Here is a 19,411-nt window from a genome sequence, read left to right as displayed (position 1 = left end):
TCCTGTTCCACTGCAGGGGACTCTGGCGGCAGTGCTTTGAACACTAATGAGATGACAACACTGCCTACCAAATTTTCTAGACACACAATGCTCAGCAGCAGCTGTACAGGCCAGCAACGCAGTTTAACATTTTGTGTGGCTGCACCAAAATCTAACCTTCCCACGTTACTCGGGGATGTCTGTGAGAGAAGAGAAAAAAGAATCTAATACTGCCTAAAACCACACGCACAGAAGTTATTTAATTGGCACAAAGTCAAAATCCTAGAAAACAGCTCCCACCCCCCCCCCAATTCAATGGTGCTGCTGTGGGGTGTAGCTCCACCACAGGGACTGCAGAGGATCAAATTTCATCTCCAGTTTCTCACGGGCATCTAGGGGCCGAGCAATAAATGCCAGCCTTGCATTTATGTTGCTGAAACTGACTTTGCGGGAAGAAAATTGAAGCCAATATGCTAGTGAAACTTCAACTATTTTAACAGTAAAAGGATGGATAATGCTCCAAAGTATTCATTCATTCTGAGGGCATCAAACCCCTGCCAGCCAAAAGCCACAAAATTGGAAAGGTCAGGATGAAGAAACATGGAGTAGGATTGCTGAAGTCGGGTGGGGGTGGGACCAGAGGCAGGTGGACAGTAGCCACTGGCATGTGACATGGCAGCTAGCATCTTCCTGTCTCTGGTCCATTTTCACAAGGGTTGGGTCGGAGGTGCTACCTGGCTGCAAGCGGCTGATAGCCTGTTAGAGACCTAGTAATCCCCTCTTCCACACTGACCAGAATATTCCAGTCAGTAGGTGGGTACTCAGTGACTGAATCATGCCTTGTAAAAGGAGGCAGCCTCCTGGCAGCAGACGGAGGGACCAGCACTCCACATCACTTCTTCCACAATCCTCTCCCCAACCTGGGAATGGAGGGATACAAACGATTGGTCTAGTTGGACCAAGGAGCGGCACAGGCTTGGAGGGCCGAAGGGCCTGTTTCCTGTGCAGTACTGTTCTTTGTTCTGGCAGGACTAGAAGGGATTCCCATTGGTCCTCCAGCTTTGGGAGCCTACCTGCCATCCTTAATTGGATAGCAAGCATGCCCTCTGGATATTAATTGGCCAATCCTACAACAATCATGTTGGATAACTATTCCCAAAATGATGTGGAGTTGGGACCCATATATGGTTCTGACCCTAAAATGATTTCCACTCTTAATCATTAACTCAGTTCCTGCAATTGGTAGTTGGACTTAAATCCATTGAGATAGGTCTGAAACGTTTCATTAAATAAATGGCAATAAAGCATTAAGAACAGATGAAATATATACCTATTCTTCACTAATAAAGACTAAATGAAAGCATTTAAAAACAGTCGTGATGACAGATACTGAATAATACTGAGTAAAATTAGATATTCTGCAGAGAAATATTTATACCAGCAAATGCAATTAAATAGGGAGCATTTCAACGATTTTGTCTGTACACAAGATGAGAACTGAATAATGAATGCACTCATTGTATGTCAGAAATGAGCACTGGAACTCCTATGTTGGTGCTCTTAGGAAGTCAAATGACACAAACTGGGCAGAATTCCCTGTCTTCTCCCAGATGAGCCCACCAGTATGAAGAGTCGGAAGATCTTGCCAATTATTTCATAAGGAAAGTTTATAAAGCACAATGTAATCTTCCTGATGAAGTACTGCAAAAGAGCCTCTTTTTTTTAAATTGGTACATTTCGGTACTTTATTTCTAATCAAAAAAGCCAATTCAAATTAAATCCAATCATGGTCCCCACATGAGGGACAAACCAGATCCAAGCTGACAAGACAAGACATTGCATCCTATCTTGGGCTCGATCAAACAAGATCCAAGCTGACAAGATGAGGCACTGCATCCCATCCCGGGCTTGATCTGACACTTCACCTTAGCCAAGAGGCCGAGATGGCTTTGAAGAATTGCTTCAGGTAGTGCCTCAGTTTTACCTCATGGGCTGATTGTTTAATCTTCCCTAGCCTGGGCAAACCATGATCACACCCCCAGAGCACTGGGCCAGCCTCATCCCCTGCATGATCTGCATGATCACACCCCCAGTGCACTGGGCTAGCCTCATCCCCTGCATCATCTGCATGATCACACCCCCAGTGCACTGGGCTAGCCTCATCCCCTGCATGATCACGGTTTAAGGACAAAATAAAAAATCATAGAATCCCTACAGCATGGAAGGAGGCCATTCGGCTCATCGAGCCTGCACCGGGAACAATCCGACTCTATCCCCATAACCTTACGTATTTACACTGCTAATCCTCCCAAAACTAGGGTATATTTAACATGGCCAATCAATCTAACCTGCACATCTTTGGACTGTGGGAGGAAACCGGAGCACCCGGAGGAAACCCATGCAGACACGGGAAGAATGTGCAAACTCCACACAGTCAGTGACCCAAGCCGGGAATCGCACCCAGGTCCCTGGCGCTGTGAGGCAGCAGTGCTAACCACTGTGCCACCCAAAATGACACCTGCTCAGCCAGAGTTTAGTTGTTCTTTTGAGGGATTTTTGTTCACCTGCAGCTTCCACTTTGCCCCAGAAACATGCAGTAGTCTGAACGGTAGAAAAGTGTTCAATTGCATCAGTAAGATTTTTCCCCTAATTCTTTTAAATAAAACTAATCCTATCTTTAGCTCCCCAGTGTGCATGTGAAGAAGCGCTCAATTACCCAAGCACACTGAATTTAGGAGCTAGAAACAGCAAAACCTTCTAGCCCAACAGATTTAGTTACATTAAAATCCAAGCTCTAGAGGTGATAGTATAGTCAAGGATCCACTGTACCACTGAAAAGGTCAGGGCACAAAGTAGGACTCTTACAGAAAGAATAATGACGGTAGGAAGTAGAATGGTGATCAGCAGGTTGCTGCAGACAGGAGGAGAGTGGAGTATGAAGTCTCATTTGTAACACAAGTTTGGTGTCCAAATAAAACTTTTTGAGAAACAATCACCATTAACTGCACAAGATTTGACGGTTTGCTTTAAAAAACACTTGCATTTTATATCGTGCCTTTCTCAATCTGAGGGCATCCCAAAGCACTTTACAGCAAATTAAGTACTTTTGAAATTAAGCCAGTAATTTGGGAAATGTGGCAGCTAATTTGTGCACAGCAAGGCTTCACAAACAGCAGTGTAATAAAGATTTCACACTAGATGGAATCCTTGGATTTTCCTGATTTATTTATAGGCTGTGGCCATTGGTGACAATGCTAGCATTTACTGCCCATTCCTAATTGCCCTTGAGATACCTTTCAAGAACATCTCCTCCAAAGGACAAACAACTCTAACTCCTTCAGTACTGCATTGCGATATCAATTATAGTTTAATGTCCATGTCTCCAGACTGTGCCTTGAACCCACAATCTACTGGCTCAGAACTTGTAGATAAGGGTCTGGCACATTTAGGGTTAATGTGGGATTGCGTACAGTACCATCCATGCAGTGATGCAAGAGAGCACGTGACCCAGACATCAGTGTGGTGTTGAACTGAAATGTGTGTTGACTTAACATAGAAACATAGAAACCCTACAGTGCAGAAGGAGGCCATTCGGCCCATCGAGTCTGCACCGACCACAATCCCACCCAAGCCCTACCCCCACATATTTACCCGCTAATCCCTCTAACTACACATCTCAGGGACAATTTTTAACCTGGCCAATCAACCTAACCCACACATCTTTGGACTGTGGGAGGAAACCGGAGCACCCGGAGGAAACCCACGCAGACACGAGGAGAATGTGCAAACTCCACACAGACAGTGACCCGAGCCAGGAATCGAACCCCGGGACCCTGGAGCTGTGAAGCAGCAGTGCTAACCACTGTGCTACCGTGCCGCCGACTTAAGCATGGAGAGAGCTCTTAGTTTGTACCCTTTAATGTACATGTGTCAGTAGTAGACGAGTAACATGGGTGACTGCCAGTAAAACAACTGGCCAACTGTAAGCAAATGAGCAGAGGCTGGAGGCAGATCTGATGAGGGATGGGAGACAGGAGTGGAGTTGAGCTGCCACATGTGCAGTGCGGAGTGGGCTAGTTCACCTAGGAGGGGAGTGCGCATGGAGGGGAGTGGCAGGAGGATCATCAGGCAGACCTGCAAGGCTGGTGGTGGATGCTAAATGAGTAGTCTACTTCAAGTCGAAAAAGTTTTAGTTTAATATTTAATTACCTCAAACTTATATTCTTTACATGCAACACTTTCGTATTGTGATCATCGTATAGTATTATAATTTGGATGTGTGATTACAAATCCATTTGAAAAGGGGCATTTTAACCAAAACCGTTTGAGAACCACTAATTTATCATTAGTCTTCATGATAAACAAAGATTTTGTTTTGCATATGAAACACATAAAGCACATCAAAACTTCAGATAAGTGAGTGGAGGTAGTTGAAACAGGATTTTGTTCTTTCAACAAATAGATATCAGAGGCTCCAAGTCATCTAAAGTAGTTGTTGACTATTGTTTTTAATGGTATCTATTGAATTTTTCATTAAAAACAAGCACATTTATCTCAGCTATCTGTATCCACCAATGATTGAGTCTTTAAAAAAAATCATACTTAAACATTGAGTTATATAGGCCAAATCATCTGCACAATTTCCAGGACATAGCTAGTAGAGTTGATGAGGGGAACCATTGGATGTAGTTTATTTGGACTTTCAGAAGACTTTTGACAAAGTCCCGCATAAGAGATTGGCGTGCAAAAGTAAAACGTACAGGATTGGGGGTAGTGCATCGAGATGGATAGAAAACTGATTGGCATTCAGGAAACAAAGAGTAAGAATAAATGGGCATTGTTCCAAATGGCAGGCAGTGACTAGTGGGGTACCCCAGATATCAGTGCTAGAACTATTCACTATCCATTTATTCACTATATATATTAATGAGTTAGATGAGGGAACTAAATGTAATATCTTCAAATTTGCAGATGACACAATGCTTGGTGGGAGGGTGAGATGTGAGGGGGATGCAGAGATCCTTCAGTGTGATTTGGACAAGTTGAACGAGTGGGCAAATGAATGGCAGATGCAGTTTAATTTGGATAAACATGAGGTTATCCACTTTGGTAGCAAAACGCGGAAGGCAGATTACTATCATAAATTAGGAGAAGGGAATGTGCAACGAGACATGGGTGTCCTCATACACCAGTCACTGAAGGTAAACATGCAATTGTAGCAGGCAGTAAAAAAGGCAAATGGTATGTTGACTTTCATCGTGAGAGGATTCAAGTGCAGGGATGTCTTGTTGCAATTATACAGGACCTTGATGAGGTCATACTTGGAATATTGTGAGAAGTTTTGGTCTTCTTATCTTATCTGAGAAAGGTGCAGAGAAGGTTTGCCAGACTGATTCCTGGGATGGCGCAGTGGTTAGCACTGCTGCCTCACAGCTCCAGGGACCAGGGTTCGATTCCCGTCTTGGGTGACTGTCTGTGTGAAGTTTTTAATGGTGTCTCCCTGTGTCTGCGTGGCTTTCCTCCGGGTGCTCTGGTTTCCTCCCACAGTCCAAAGATGTGCGGTTTAGGTTGATTGGCCATGCTAAATTGCCTGTAGTGTCCTGGGAAGTGTAGGTTAGAGGGGTTTTCACTCTGGGTTTTCGCCTCTCCCTGGAGATCACATGGTCTGGAATGGGGGGGTAGGGGTGAGTTAATAGGTTGTGCATCATAGCTGTGAGGGACAGCTCGGGGATAGGATATTAGTATGTAGATAGGCTGGAAAATTGGGCGGGGATCCTGGATTCAGGATTCAATCCTGGACCGGGGAGCGGCGCGGGCTTGGAGGGCCGAAGGGCCTGTTCCTGTGCTGTATTGTTCTTTGTTGTTCTTTGATTAGCGGGGTAAATGTGTGGGGTTGCGGTGATAGGGCCTGGGTTGGAATTGTTGTCGGTGCAGACTCGATGGGCCAAATGGCCTCCTTCTGCATTGTAGGGTTTCTATGCAGTTAGATATAGCACTTGAGGCAAAGTGGGGGGGGGGGGGGCTATTGAGTTGGATGATCAGCCAAAATCATACTGAATGACACCAACTAATGAGTCACAGAAATTTTATTTAGTAAAATGTACCTTTTGTTTGTTTTTAGATGGCCATTTTCAAGAGTAGATGTGAAATCAGAATTCCATCTAATCCACTGGTTTCCCACCCAGTGAGTTAGATTAAAATTACCCCCAATGTGTTTAGCAGCTGTTTGGCAGGTTTAAAATCTAGCTTTGATTTATCGCTACAAAAGTACACAACACCAACTAATTGTTGGTTTCCACAGATAATCTACTCCAAGAATGCCTCTTAATGATCCTTAGATTAAACGGGCATGAACAAAAGGCGTAATTTCTTCCGTTAACTACTGGGGAGTCTTTGAATTATTAAGTATAACATAGCACAGCTGCTTGCTTCACATAGCAGTTATCACTTTTAATAACATAGAGGCAGTTTGGGTTTGGCTTCGAGTTTTCTTTCTCCCTGGCTCCTTTCATGTCTATGACATTATGTAATACTTCTTCACGGTACAAATGCAAATTTTAACATTTATTTTAGCATTGCTGCAACACCAAAGTAGTTGTAAAAATTTAGAATCAGGACTCAGCCAGATTCTGGAGATAAATGATGTGGAAACTCCTTGGAGGTAAAATGCGTGTCAGAGGTGTCAGCCTGGGTTTAATGGAGTGCTTACACGGCTCCTTGAGCATCTTGGACACTTTCTAAATCTGTCAGGAATTATGCTAAACATGCAATAACATTCTCTCTACTTTCATCACATCATTTATGAACATGACTTCACTCATCTGAGCCCTAAACTCTTGAATTGTCTCCCTAAACCTGTCTCTCCATATTTCTCTTTCCTCCTTCAAAGACCTTTCTTAAAAACCTACGTGTGTAACCAAGCTTTTAATTGTCGCTTCTAATATCTCCTCCTCCGGCTCAGTCAATGCTCGTCTGATTATACACCCCATGTGGGACGTTTTCCAATGATGAAGGTGGAGTTTAAATGCTTCTTGTTGTTGGTGGAATTAATTTTCATCTTCAACAAAATTATGTCCCTTCCTTTAAGAATATCCTAGGAGTTTTAATTTGTAATAAAATCAGGCTAGACGGTTCTACAGAAGACAAAATTCTTTGGCAGTATATATATATTTTTTAAATCCCCCAATAAAATCACTGGTGCAACTTAAACAAACTAAGATAGTGCTGATGGCTGTCAATGGTTGGGGGGGCAGATTGATACCCGACAGCTGCTCGGCTCACACAGTCAAGATCCATAGTGTTGTGAAGTCCTAAGGCAGGTCACGCCAAGGGAATAGTGGAACTGTTAGACCGGCATCAGCCTGCTGCACTATCAAGGAGGCCAACAGTACCACTTGTCTGTTTAATTCTCTGCTTAGAAATTTTCAGGTCTGTGATTATCTAGTCATTCAGCTCATGGCTATGTGGATCTTGCTGTGTGCAAGATAATAAAACATATTGTTTGTTGTGCAGTAGTTATGTTAAAGATGCAATATGGATGAGGAGCATATCAGCCGTGATCGAATGGCGGAGTGGACTCGATGGGCCAAATGGCCTAATTCTCCTCCTATATCCTATGAACTTATAAAATAGGTTGTTGTTGTTATCTACGACAAAATCTCATCCAAGACTGTCACCTCCAGTCTCAGCTCTTCCAAATGACCTCCAACCCTCTGCTCTTTATAAATTTTAATTAATCTAAAACTCTGCTTCAGATACCAACCTGCACCAAGGTTCACACATTCATCATTTCTAATGTTGCTGAAGTACACTGCCTCCCATCATGGCTTCATCCATCAACATCTCTATAGCCTCTTACAGCCCGACAAGCCACAAATTCTTGTTTTCTCTGACTCTAGCCTCTTATGCATTCCCTTTTGGCCCATCATTTGCTGGAATTATCACCACCACAGAAGCTACATACTCTTCCCGAAATCCCTCCTTAAAACCCTTTAACAAACTTTTTGTTCACCCCCTCCTAATATCTCTTTTTGACCAATGTCCATTTTTGCCTGATTATATCTCAGAAAAATCACCAAAGGTAATTTGATGTAAAAGGCTTTATACAAATGCAAGTTGTTGTGACCATTGTTATTGTATGCATCCACAGCTCTCTATCTTCTCCATCTTGTAAATGTTTTGGATCCAACAATGTACCTCAGGTCTTCCAGACTTCTATCACCATCAACAAGGACTGGTATCTTAATGTATAGCCCATATATGGTAGATTTATCTAAACATTACCAGATTATGTCTAGACATAATACTTCATATTCCAACAAAATTACTTACTTGACCGAAAAAAATCAAAGAGAAAACTACACGGCAGCTTAAAACATTTTTCTTACTGGAATGTAAACAACCTGCAACATGTTTAGGCAAGAAACATGCTTCTGAGTTTATAGGCTATAAAGTAAGAAGCTATAAAGCACAGTTTTATTTGAAATTTGTAATTAGGTAGACAGGAGTGTTAAGAGCAGAAGAACACAAGGACTAGGTGCAGGAATAGGCCATTTGACCCCTTGAGCCTACTCTGCCATTCGATAGGATCATGCCCAATCTGATCATAGCCTCAATTCCATTTTCATGTTTGCAACCTCCCCACAACCCTTGACTCTTTTGTTGATTAAAAATCTAACACAACCTTGAATATATTCAATGACACTGCCTCCACTACACTCTGAGGAAGAGAATCCCACAGACTAATGACCCGCAGATAGCAAAAATAGGTGGACTTTTGTTAGTGCAGCCTTTCTGCATCAAAGCCAAATCATTTCAAGAAAAAATAATGTGCTTTAGTATGAGGTGATCAACATCACAATCACATACATGATAGTTTATAAATTACAGTTCAGTGTCTGCTTTCTCTGACCCAATATTCCACTGATTTGGCTGTTCAAAACTGAAAGATACTACAAATGTAAAGGAGCTGAACAAAAATGCAAGAAAATAGAGCTAACTTACTAAACTGTGAGTACCCTACAGAGATGTTGATGGATGAAGCCATGATGGGAGGTAGTGTACTTCAGCAATGTTAGAAATGATGAATGTGTGGGCCTTGGTGCAGGTTGGTATCTGAAGCAGAGTTTTAGATGAAGTAAAATTTGTGTTTGGTGTCACTATCAGTAGTTTTCAGAAAGAAGTGATGTACAGATTGAGGAAATCAGAACCAATTGAAAACACTGGAGAGGACAGATCCGGGACCAATACTAACAGAGGTCAAGTAGAAACACCACAACTCATCCATATTAATCTAATCTCTTCTCTATTCTGTTTAATCTACTTTTTCGTTATCTGGATTTAGAGATATTTTACCAAATAGGCTGCAAGTCGCAGCTCTATTTTCTTGCATTTTTGTTCAGCTCCTTTACATTCATAGTATCTTTCAGTTTTGAACAAATCAGTAGAATATTGGGTCAGAGAAAGCAGAGACTAAACTGTAAGTATCCTGGTCAGATCACATCTCAAATATTGTGTCCAGTCCTGTTGAGCTTGCCGAGACGGAAGTGAAACTCTTGGTGCATATTTCAGTGGAGATACATACAGACAGTGCAGAAGGAGGTCATTTGGCCCTTCAAGCCTGCACCGACAACAATCTCACTCAGGCACTATCCCCGTAATCCCACGTGTTTACCCTGCTAGTCCTCCTGACACGAAGGGGCAATTTTGCATGGCCAATCAACCTAACCCGCACATCTTTGGAGTGTGGGAGGAAACCCACGCAGACACGGGGAAGAACGTGCAAACTCCACACGGTGATCCAAGGCTGGAATTGAACCCGGGTCTCTGGCACTGTGAGGCAGCAATGCTAACCACTGTGCCACCCTTGTGCAAGATATGCAAGACTGATCTCCAGAGCCAGAGGTCCAAGTGATGAGGAAAATTGGAAGAACTTAAGAACATCAGCCTGAAAAAGCTTCTGGGAAATGATCTTAGATTAATGACTTTAAATATAAATCTGAGGTATCATTAAATTAAATAAGTGCAGTACAGGGAACATTAATCCAAAATTTGCCTTTTATGGTTTGAATGGTGTAGGAATTGTTCATAAAAAGTGATCAACATATTGAATAGATTTCTAGAAACTGGGGAGACAAACACTGGATTATTTCAGATTTGGAAGCTAAAACTGGGGAACTTTACGAACATTTTGGGTTGATGAAATGCCTTCTTCATCTGCAACTACCTTATCTACACTTAAAGAAGGCTGGTTGAAAATCTGTTGAAGGATCCTATCTGACTTTATAATTAAATATTAGCAAAGGTATTAAAATACTCCATGGAACACTATATGCTTGTACTGTTGGGATAATGGCATCTGAGGAATGGTAATTTTAAGTTGAGTAATGTTCTTTGAAATTTTATGCTACTTTATATTACAGCACTGCTGTGGGCAGTACATCTGACTTCAGGGGAAATATTACAATGTTTATTGTGGTCTTCCTGACAGTTGTATTTGTGATGTCACCAAGTAACCTACCAACAATTTTGGAATTAAGTTATCTGGCTTTTTGGGAAAAATTGTTAACAAAAGCTTTCCATGTGGGCAGCACGGTGGCACAGTGGTTAGCACTGCTGCCTCACAGCATCAGGGATGCAGGTTCAATTCCAGCCTCGGTTGACTGTCTGTGTGGAGTTTGCACGTTCGCCCCATGTCTGCGTGGGTTTCCTCCGGGTGCTCCGGTTTCCTCCCACACTCTGAAAGAATGCTGGTTAGGTGCATTGACCATGCTAAATTCTCCCTCAGTGCACCCGAGCAGGCACCGGAGTGGGTTTCCCCCGGGTGGTCTGGTTTCCTCACACAGTCCAAAGATGTGCAGGCTAGGTTGATTGGCCGTGCTGAATTGATCCTTAGTGAGAGGGGGATTAAGGGTAAACACGTGGGGTTACAGGGATAGGGCCTGGGTGGATTGTTGTTGGTGCAGGCTCAATGGGGCGAATGACCTCCTTCTGCATTGTAAGGATTCTATGATTCTAAGTTCCGATTTAAAAAGAATTGGTAACTGTTTTTGTTTCACGTTTAAATACTTGCTAGCTGTTCTAATCATCTCTTTTTCTCTGGCACTGCATCCAATAAATTTATTCTCTTTCTTGTAAAACCCTGTTAGGTGTCTTCCTCCAAAAGGAGATACTATAAAAATGCCAGGTTTTGTTACAAAGTACAGATATTTTGATACAAGAATGGATGTTACTGCTCTTTTGTATAAATGTTAACCAGTCAAATAATTCAAGATGTTACATCAACAGAGATTAGAACAGTGGCCTTTATTTTAAATTCATTCGTGGGACATGGGTGTCGCTGGCTGGCCAGCATTTATTGTCCATCCTTAGTTGCCCTTGAGAAGGTGTTGGGGAGCTGCCTTCTTGAATCGCTGCAGTCCATGTACTGTGGGTTGACCCACAATGCCATTAGGGAGGGAATTCTGGGATTTTGACCCAGTGACTGCGTAGGAATGGTGATTTATTTCGAAATCAGGATGGTGAATGACTTGGAGGGGAATTTGCAGGTGGTGGTGTTCCCATGTATCTGCTGTCCTTGTCATTCTAGATGGAAGTGGTGGTTGTGGATTTGGAAGGTGCTGTCTAAGGATCTTTGGTAAATTGCTGCACTGCATCTTGTAGATAATACACATTGCTGCTACTGAGCGTCAGTGGTGGAGGGAACGGGCTGCTTTGTCCTGGATGGTGTCAAGCTTCTTGAGTGTTGCTGGAGGTACACACATCCAGGCAAGTGGGGAGTATTCCATCATACTCCTGACCTGTGTCTTGTAGATGGTGGATAGGCTTTGGGGAGTCAGGAGGTGAATTACTCGCCAAAGTATTCCTAGCTTCTGACCTGCTCTTGTAGCCATTGTGTTTATCTGGTGAGCCCAGTTGAGTTTGTGGTCAATGGTAACCCTAAAGGATGTTGCCAGTGGGGGATTCAGTGATGGTTACACCATTGAATGTCAAGGAGCGGTGGTTAGAGTGTCTCTTATTGGTGATGGTCATTGCCTGCCATTTGTGTGGCACGAACGTTACTTGTCACTTGTCAGCCCAAACCTGGATATTGTCCAGATCTTGTTGCATTTGAACATGGACTGCTTCAGTATCTGAGGAGTTGTGAATGGTGCTGAACAGTGATGTCCTGGAGCTGAGATGACTGACCCTCCACAACCACCGCCATCTTCCTATGTACTCGGTACAACTCCAGCCAGCGGAGTGTTTTCCCCCTGATACCCACTGATTCCAGTTTTGCTAGGGCTCCTTGATGTCAAGGGCTGTCACTCTCACCTCACCTCTGGAATTCAGCTCTTTCGTCTATGTTTAAACCAAGGCTGTAATGAGGTCAGGAGCTGAGTGACCCTGGCAAAACACAAACTGGGCGTCACTGAGCAGGTTATTGCTGAGCAGGTGCTGCTTGATAGCACTGTTGATGACCCCTTCTATCACTTTAATGATGATCGAGAATAGACTGATTGGGCGGTAAGTGGCTGGGTTGGGTTTGTCTTGCTTTTTGTGTACAGACATACCTGAGTAATTTTCCACATTGTTGGGTAGATGCCAGTGTTGTAACTGTACTGGAAGAGCTTGGATAGGAGAGCGGCAAGTTCTGGAGCACAAGTCTTCAGTACTATTGCCAGAATATTATCAGGGCCCATTGCCTTTGCAGTATCCAGTGTCTCCAACCATTTCTTGATATCATGTAGAGTGAATCGAGTTGGCTGGAGACTTGCTGGGGACCACTGGAGGAGGCCGAGATGGATCATCCACTTGGCACTTCTGGCTGAAGATTGCTGTGAATACTTCAGCCTTATCTTTTGCACTGATGTGCTGGGCTCCAGTGGGAATGTTGCTGGACTAGTAATCCAGCAACCCAGACATAAATTAAATCCGACTGCCGGAGCAGGGGAATTTAAAGACAACACAAAGTCTGGAATAAGAAGCTAGTGGTATCAGTTATGATGATAATGAAAGTACAAGCTTATTGTACAAACCCATTTTGTCCACAAACACCTGATAGGAAAGATAAAAGATCTGCAGCCCTTAGTCAGCCAACATGTTACTCCAGACCCACAGTAATGTCATGAAACTTAACTGTTCTCAAGTCATTCAACTGTAACAAACTGCTACAAAAATGTTAAGACAAACCATCTGGCGTTAACCCAGGAAACGACAAAGGAACACCCTGTTCAGTGGACCCCGCAAAGTCCTCCTCACTAACTTGTGTCGGCATGAGGAGAGCTGTCTCACAGATTAGTCAAGCAACAAACAGCTTGGCAAAGTCATACTCATTGGATCATACCTTACAGCCAATGCCCTAACTCGTCCATCATAATCCCTGCATATATACTGTCCCACCAGCAGGACAGACCCACCAGAGGTGATAACACAGGGGGGCATTGCTAAGTGGGTCTGCAACATTGACTCCAGACCCTATGAAGTTTCATGGCACCAGATCAAATGTCCTGCTGATTACCAGTAAACTCCCCCATGGTTGATGAATCGGTGCCCCTCCCATATTCAATTCCAAGCATTGAGGTAGCTGGGACACAGTCTCTACTCTGGATAGGGACTTCACTATCCATCACAAAGAGTTGCTTAATAACGCCCCCCCCCCCCCCCCCCCCCCCCCACCCCGACCAAGTCTAGCTCATATCAGCCAAAATGGGCAGCAGGTGGTGAGAGAACCAAGAGTGGACAATGTATCTGAACATACCCGCACCCATCTAACACTCAGATCTTGCTGTCCATGACAGTTAGTAGCAGTGACCACCATACAGTCCTTCTGGGGATAAAGTCCCGTCTTCACAATGAGGTCACCTTCCATTGTGTTGTGTGACTCTACCACAATGTTAAATTAGACAGATTCATATCAAATCTAGTAGCTCAAACCAGGCATTCATGAGCCACTGTAAACCATCAGCTACAACAGAATTGCATTCCACAATAATCTGTAATCTTATGGCCTGGCACATTCCTCACTATCATTATTAAAATAAGGGAACAATGAAAAGTGTAGGAAAGCATGTCAGAAGCAGCATCAGACATACCAAAAAACGAGATGCCAACATGGTGAAGCTACAATTTAAGACTACATACATACTAAATAGAAGTAGCATGTATAGTTTACAAAAGAGGCAGAATATACTTGATTGTTACTGAAAAAAAAGAGATGTGTCGAAGATTTTCATCTTACACTCATCAGGGCATTCTGCAAGAAAACAACAATTCATACTGCATGAGAAGAGAATGCTGACTGGTTGGCAAGTGGACTCTGATTTGGTCGAGGTGTTGCCAAGGAAAATGCACCAATAGCTGCTAAGCGTTTGAAATTTAAACCAGGCAGCTTGACCCTGACTGTTCAAGGCATTGCCCTGGGGAATGAATCAGCGAATGGCTGTAACTTAGGTTTTTGAAGAGTCCAAAAAGTCATTATTACTCTTCTCTTTCACGATGGAAGTTGGAAATAGAGTGATAACACAATGGAGAGTACCCTCACTGTGAAGACGGATAGTGCAGTGGTCACTCTTACTAATATTGTCATGGGCAGATGCATCTACAACAGGTGGGTTGGTGAGGAGGAGGTCAAGTATGTTTTTCCCTTGTGTTGGTTCTTTCCCCACCTGCTGAAGACCCAGTCTAGTAGCTATGTCTTTTAGGACAGCTCTGAAGAACATTGGCTCTATTCTCTCTCCACAAATGCTGTCAGACCTGCTGAGATTTTCCAGTATTTTCTGTTTCTGTTTCAGATTCCAGCATCCGCAGTATTTTGCCTTTATGTCTTTTAGGACCCTGTCAGCTAGGCTGAGGTAGTACTACTGAGCCAATCCTGCTGATGGATATTGAAGTCCTCCACCCAGAGTACATTGTCACCGTCAGTGGTTCCTCCAAGTGGCATTCAACATGGAAGAGTTCTGGTTCATTAGCTGAAGGGGGAAGGTACGTGGTAATCAGCAGGAGGTTTCCTTGCCCATATTTTACCGAGTGCCATGAGACTTTACGGGGTCCAGAGTCGAAGTTGAGGCCTCCCAGGGCAATTCCCTCCCAACTGAACACCACTGTACCACCACCTCAGGTAGGTACATGCTTCTGGTGAGACAGGACATACATAAGAATGGTGATGATGGTGTCTGGGACATTATCTGCAAGTTTACTGTCAGAGGTGCCATATTTCCAATGAGTTAAAATGAGGTCCCATCTGTTGTAAAAGATCCCATGGCAAAGAAGAGCTGGGGAATTCTCCTTGGTGTACTAGCAAATATTTATCCCTCAATCGACAACTCAAAAACAGATTATCTGGTAATTATCACAGTGCGTGTGCAGGACGTGACTGCGGAAATTGGCTGCTATGATTCAGTGCTGCAATATTGATTACACTTCAAAAAGTATTTAATGAGCTGTAAAGAACATGGGGACACCCAGAGATGTGAAAAGGGTGAAATAAAAATGCATGTTCTGTCTTGCATTCTCCTTTTAAGCCTGGTGGGATTGGCCTCACAGCTTTCTGTTTAAAATCCCGATTACCAGACTTGTACCCATCTATTTTTTAAAAACCCCCTAGTGTTTGCAACTATCCCAGATGGCCCCTGTCAAGTGCCATAGACCGCCCCATGCAACAGGTATGAGGTTTGTTAATTACCCAGACAAGCGAATGGATTGCTTATTGATTAGCCTTGGGGAAACTATTTCAAAGCCAGCTCGAACCATTTTAATCATCTTCTGTCTCACTGCATTTCACTACCCCGCCTACCCCACCCCGTCAAAAAAACACTTGTGAAAAAGTATTCTGCATTAGAACAATAAAAAAACGCCAATATCCTCCCTCCAAAACAAATATGTTCCAAAAAAATCCCAATATCAAGAATTTAAGTCACTAAGATGTTGAAAGTTTCTTCTCCACATTTTCAAAGATTAGCTTATGCTAGTGGGTCAAGCACCTCCTTCAATGACACTTAAGGGATTCCAAAATTTTGCAATAGATTTGATAAGTGACAAGATATAAAAGGCTGTCAGGATGAGAATCAGCAATGGCAATCCAATCCAGTGAGCCATGGAAGACTGGAAAGACAGCAGATTACTCTGAATGCTAAATTTCATTTGACAAGATGTTACTTGTCATCTTGTATATTTGGAAGATATAGATCACAATGAAATGCACCATAATTCAGATTACAAAAACGGAATTGTGTTCTTTCATTACTCTACGGAATCCTCAATATCATGAAGAAATAGTTTAAAAAAGGAATCACAGCAGAAAACATCACTGGACTGACAGCTGCTGAAACTACAGCTAACTGCAGGGCAAGTGCTGTAGGATCCATAAACTAAGTTTGAATGAGTCATTTACTGGAGTCAAACTCATATCTTACCAATTGACACAGACACCTGAGCACATATACACACCTGCATTAAAAATCCAGTATTAAAAAATCCTTGTACATTTTTAATTAAACTGATCTAGACTTAAAAGAAACAAGCAACGGACCATGTATTTATGAACATATTGTGCATTTCTCCCTATGTTTTCGAGAGTTTTAAAACATTAAGTACAGATAAATGCCATATAAAGGTCAATATTTTAACCCCATGCTGTCCATATCCTTTTAAGGTAATGGTTGATAACAATGATGATGGGTCGATTTGTTAACCTTCAGGACAAAAGAATCTGTCAACAATATGCAAACTACAACTCAATTGGAAGGCCAGCAAGTAGGTTGAGGGAAGAGAAATGTGCCACAGCAGACATTAATTCATTTGGTGGAAAGCTTTGCTTTCTGGTCTGGGACCAAGCCTGCATTATTCTCTGGGGAGAACCACTGCTTGATTTTACAGCAGAAAAGCTGCATGCACTTACCTCCATAGGCAAGTCCAACCGCAGACACACATATCCCCAAGGAGAAAAGGACGCTTCCTAACTTCCCCGAGAAGCCCATGCTTGATCGCCGAGTTGCTTCCGACTTGCTTTGTTACATTTTTTTTGATCAAAAGTTTGTGTCAGTCACAGCACTGACTCTGCACTCGCCCCGTACCTGCTCCGTCCCCCACCGACGCACGGCGTCAAAGCGCGTCCCGCCTGGCTGGCTGGCCCAGCAGCACCGCCCCACATCAGCTGTGGCTGTCTGTCTCAGCACAGCTGCCCCCTGCTCCAATAGCCACACCAGCCAGGAACAGGGCTGCACGCAGTCATTTCTCCAGTCTGATGGCTCTTTAACCTGGTCACCCACATCTGGGAGGAGTGGAAGTGAGGAGCTGCAAAAGATAAATCAAGGGGACAAATGAGGGGGTTTGGACAGGGATGGGCTGCCCACCCCTCCTCTCCTTGGAACTCTGGCGCACACTTCACAAATTGATGTTTAAACATCAAAGAAACAGTCATAACCACAAAGGAGTGGCACTAAATACATTCTTTAAAAAAGAGGTAATTGGGAGAATACAGTTCAGAAAACCCACATAGTACACGCTTTTAATTTTACACTTATACTGCACTTCTCACAAATTCTCAAAGCACCTTACAGCCAGTGATGCAATTTTGGAGGGTAGCAATTCATAGAATCCCTACACTGAAGAAGGAGGCCATTAGGCCCATCGAGTCTGCACCGATCACAATCCCACCCAGGCACCATTTCTACAACCCCATGTATTTACCCTGCTAGTCTCCCTGACACTAAGAGGCAATTTAGCAATTTAATCAGCTTAACCTGCACATCTTCGGAGTATGGGAACAAACCAGAGTACCCACGCAGACACGGGGAGAACGTGCAAACTCCACACAGTCACCCAAGGCCGGAATTGAACCCGGTTCCCTGGTGCTGTGAGGCAGCAGTGCTAGCTACTGTGCCGCCCCAATTATGGCTACATTATAAATTATTAAGGCAGTGGAATTGCTTAAGGAATGTTTTTGGTTCGGTGTGCAGAGGGTGTTCAAAGGAAGAGGAATCATAAGGCAGAATTTTACCATCCCACCCACCATGGGAATCGGAGCAGGCGAGGGGTGGACAATGGGAAGGTCCGTTGATCTCGGGTGGGATTTATGGTTTTCTGACGAGCGATGCTGGAAAATCCCACCCATAGTATCCTCATAGTACAGAAGAGGTTATTTGGCACATCAAGTCTGCACCAAATCTTTGACAGAGTATCCTACCCAGGTCCTTTCCCCCACCCTATAGCCCAAAAATTTATGATACATCTAACCTGCATATCTTGGGACACTTTACTATGGCCAATCCACCTAACCTGCGCTTCTTTGGACTGTGGGAGGAAACCGGAGCACCCGGAGGAAACCCACGCAGACACGGGGAAATGTGCAAACTCCACACAGACAGTGACCCGAGGCTAGAATTGAACCTAGGACCCTAGAGTTGTAAGGCAGCAATGCTAACTACTATGCCACTGTGCCTGTCCATGGAAATCAAATGGCAACCGACAAATGTATTCACTTATGTGGAAATCATTCTTAAATTTGATGTGTCGTCGAGGATGACTTAGTGTGCACCCCAGAGTAGTCAAAGAATCATAGAATCCTACAATGCAGAAGGAGGCCATTCAGCCTATTGAGTCTGTACTGATCACAATCCGGGAATCGAACCCAAGTCCCCAGTGCTGTGAAGCAGCAATGCTAACAACTGTGCCACTGTGTCGGCCCAGAGGTTAGTAAGGAGGTTAGTAAGAAAATAGAGCGGACAATGAGATAACTATGGTTTTCCAAATGTCATTAGAAATGGGATCTGAGCCAAAAGACTGATGAGTGATAAACGTTACAGCATCTCTGCTACCTGGTTCACCTGCATTCATTGATACTCAGCCTTAGATGAGCTGCAATTCATCCAGTGAAACATTGAACTGATGGTGCCGCTGTTTTTGGCTCCTACCACAAGTTATGTGTTCTTGATTTCACCCCACCTGACTGCACCTCTTTTTCAGGCTGAACCAGACTGGCGCCCGACTCAACATAGTAACAGGAGTAGGCCATTTAACTCTGTTCTGCAAGCTAACTCCATATACCCCACTTTGTCCCATAACCTTTAATATCTCTGGTGGCAAAAGTCTATCAATCTCAGTTTTAAAATAATGAATTGATCTAACATCACTTGCTTTTTCGCAGAAGAGTTCCACATTTCTATCATCCTTTACAGAAAGAAGTGTTTTCTTAATTTCACTCCTGACTCTCATTTTTAGACTATGCTCCTTTGTCCCAGACTCCCCATCTAGAAGAAATACTTTTTCCCAATCTAACCCCCCCTCCCCCACCACCCGCCGTTCTCTTACTATCTTGAAAATTTTGATCAAATCACCCCTTAATCTTCTACATTCCAGGGAATGCAACGCGAGTTTGTGTAATCTCTCTTCATAATTTAACCAGATATTGGCTGGAATTTTACAGTCCCGCCCACCACAGGAATCGGAGTGGGCG

General features: G+C 43.4%; 1 protein-coding gene across 1 annotated transcript in view; it reads right to left on the bottom strand.

The window, feature by feature from the left end:
- The window catches only part of cspg4ba (chondroitin sulfate proteoglycan 4ba), a 127,254-nt gene extending 110,238 nt beyond the window's left edge, over positions 1-17,016 (bottom strand). The window contains exon 1 of the mRNA XM_078219345.1: positions 16,856-17,016. Coding sequence (XP_078075471.1) covers positions 16,856-16,934 — 79 coding nt within the window. The 5' untranslated portion in view covers positions 16,935-17,016. The remainder of the gene's footprint in view (positions 1-16,855) is intronic.
- Between the last annotated feature and the right edge of the window lie 2,395 nt (positions 17,017-19,411).

This window comes from Mustelus asterias, chromosome 1 (genome assembly GCF_964213995.1).
Source record: "Mustelus asterias chromosome 1, sMusAst1.hap1.1, whole genome shotgun sequence".
NCBI classification, from domain to species: domain Eukaryota; kingdom Metazoa; phylum Chordata; class Chondrichthyes; order Carcharhiniformes; family Triakidae; genus Mustelus; species Mustelus asterias.
This window is presented reverse-complemented; position numbering and strand designations above follow the sequence as displayed.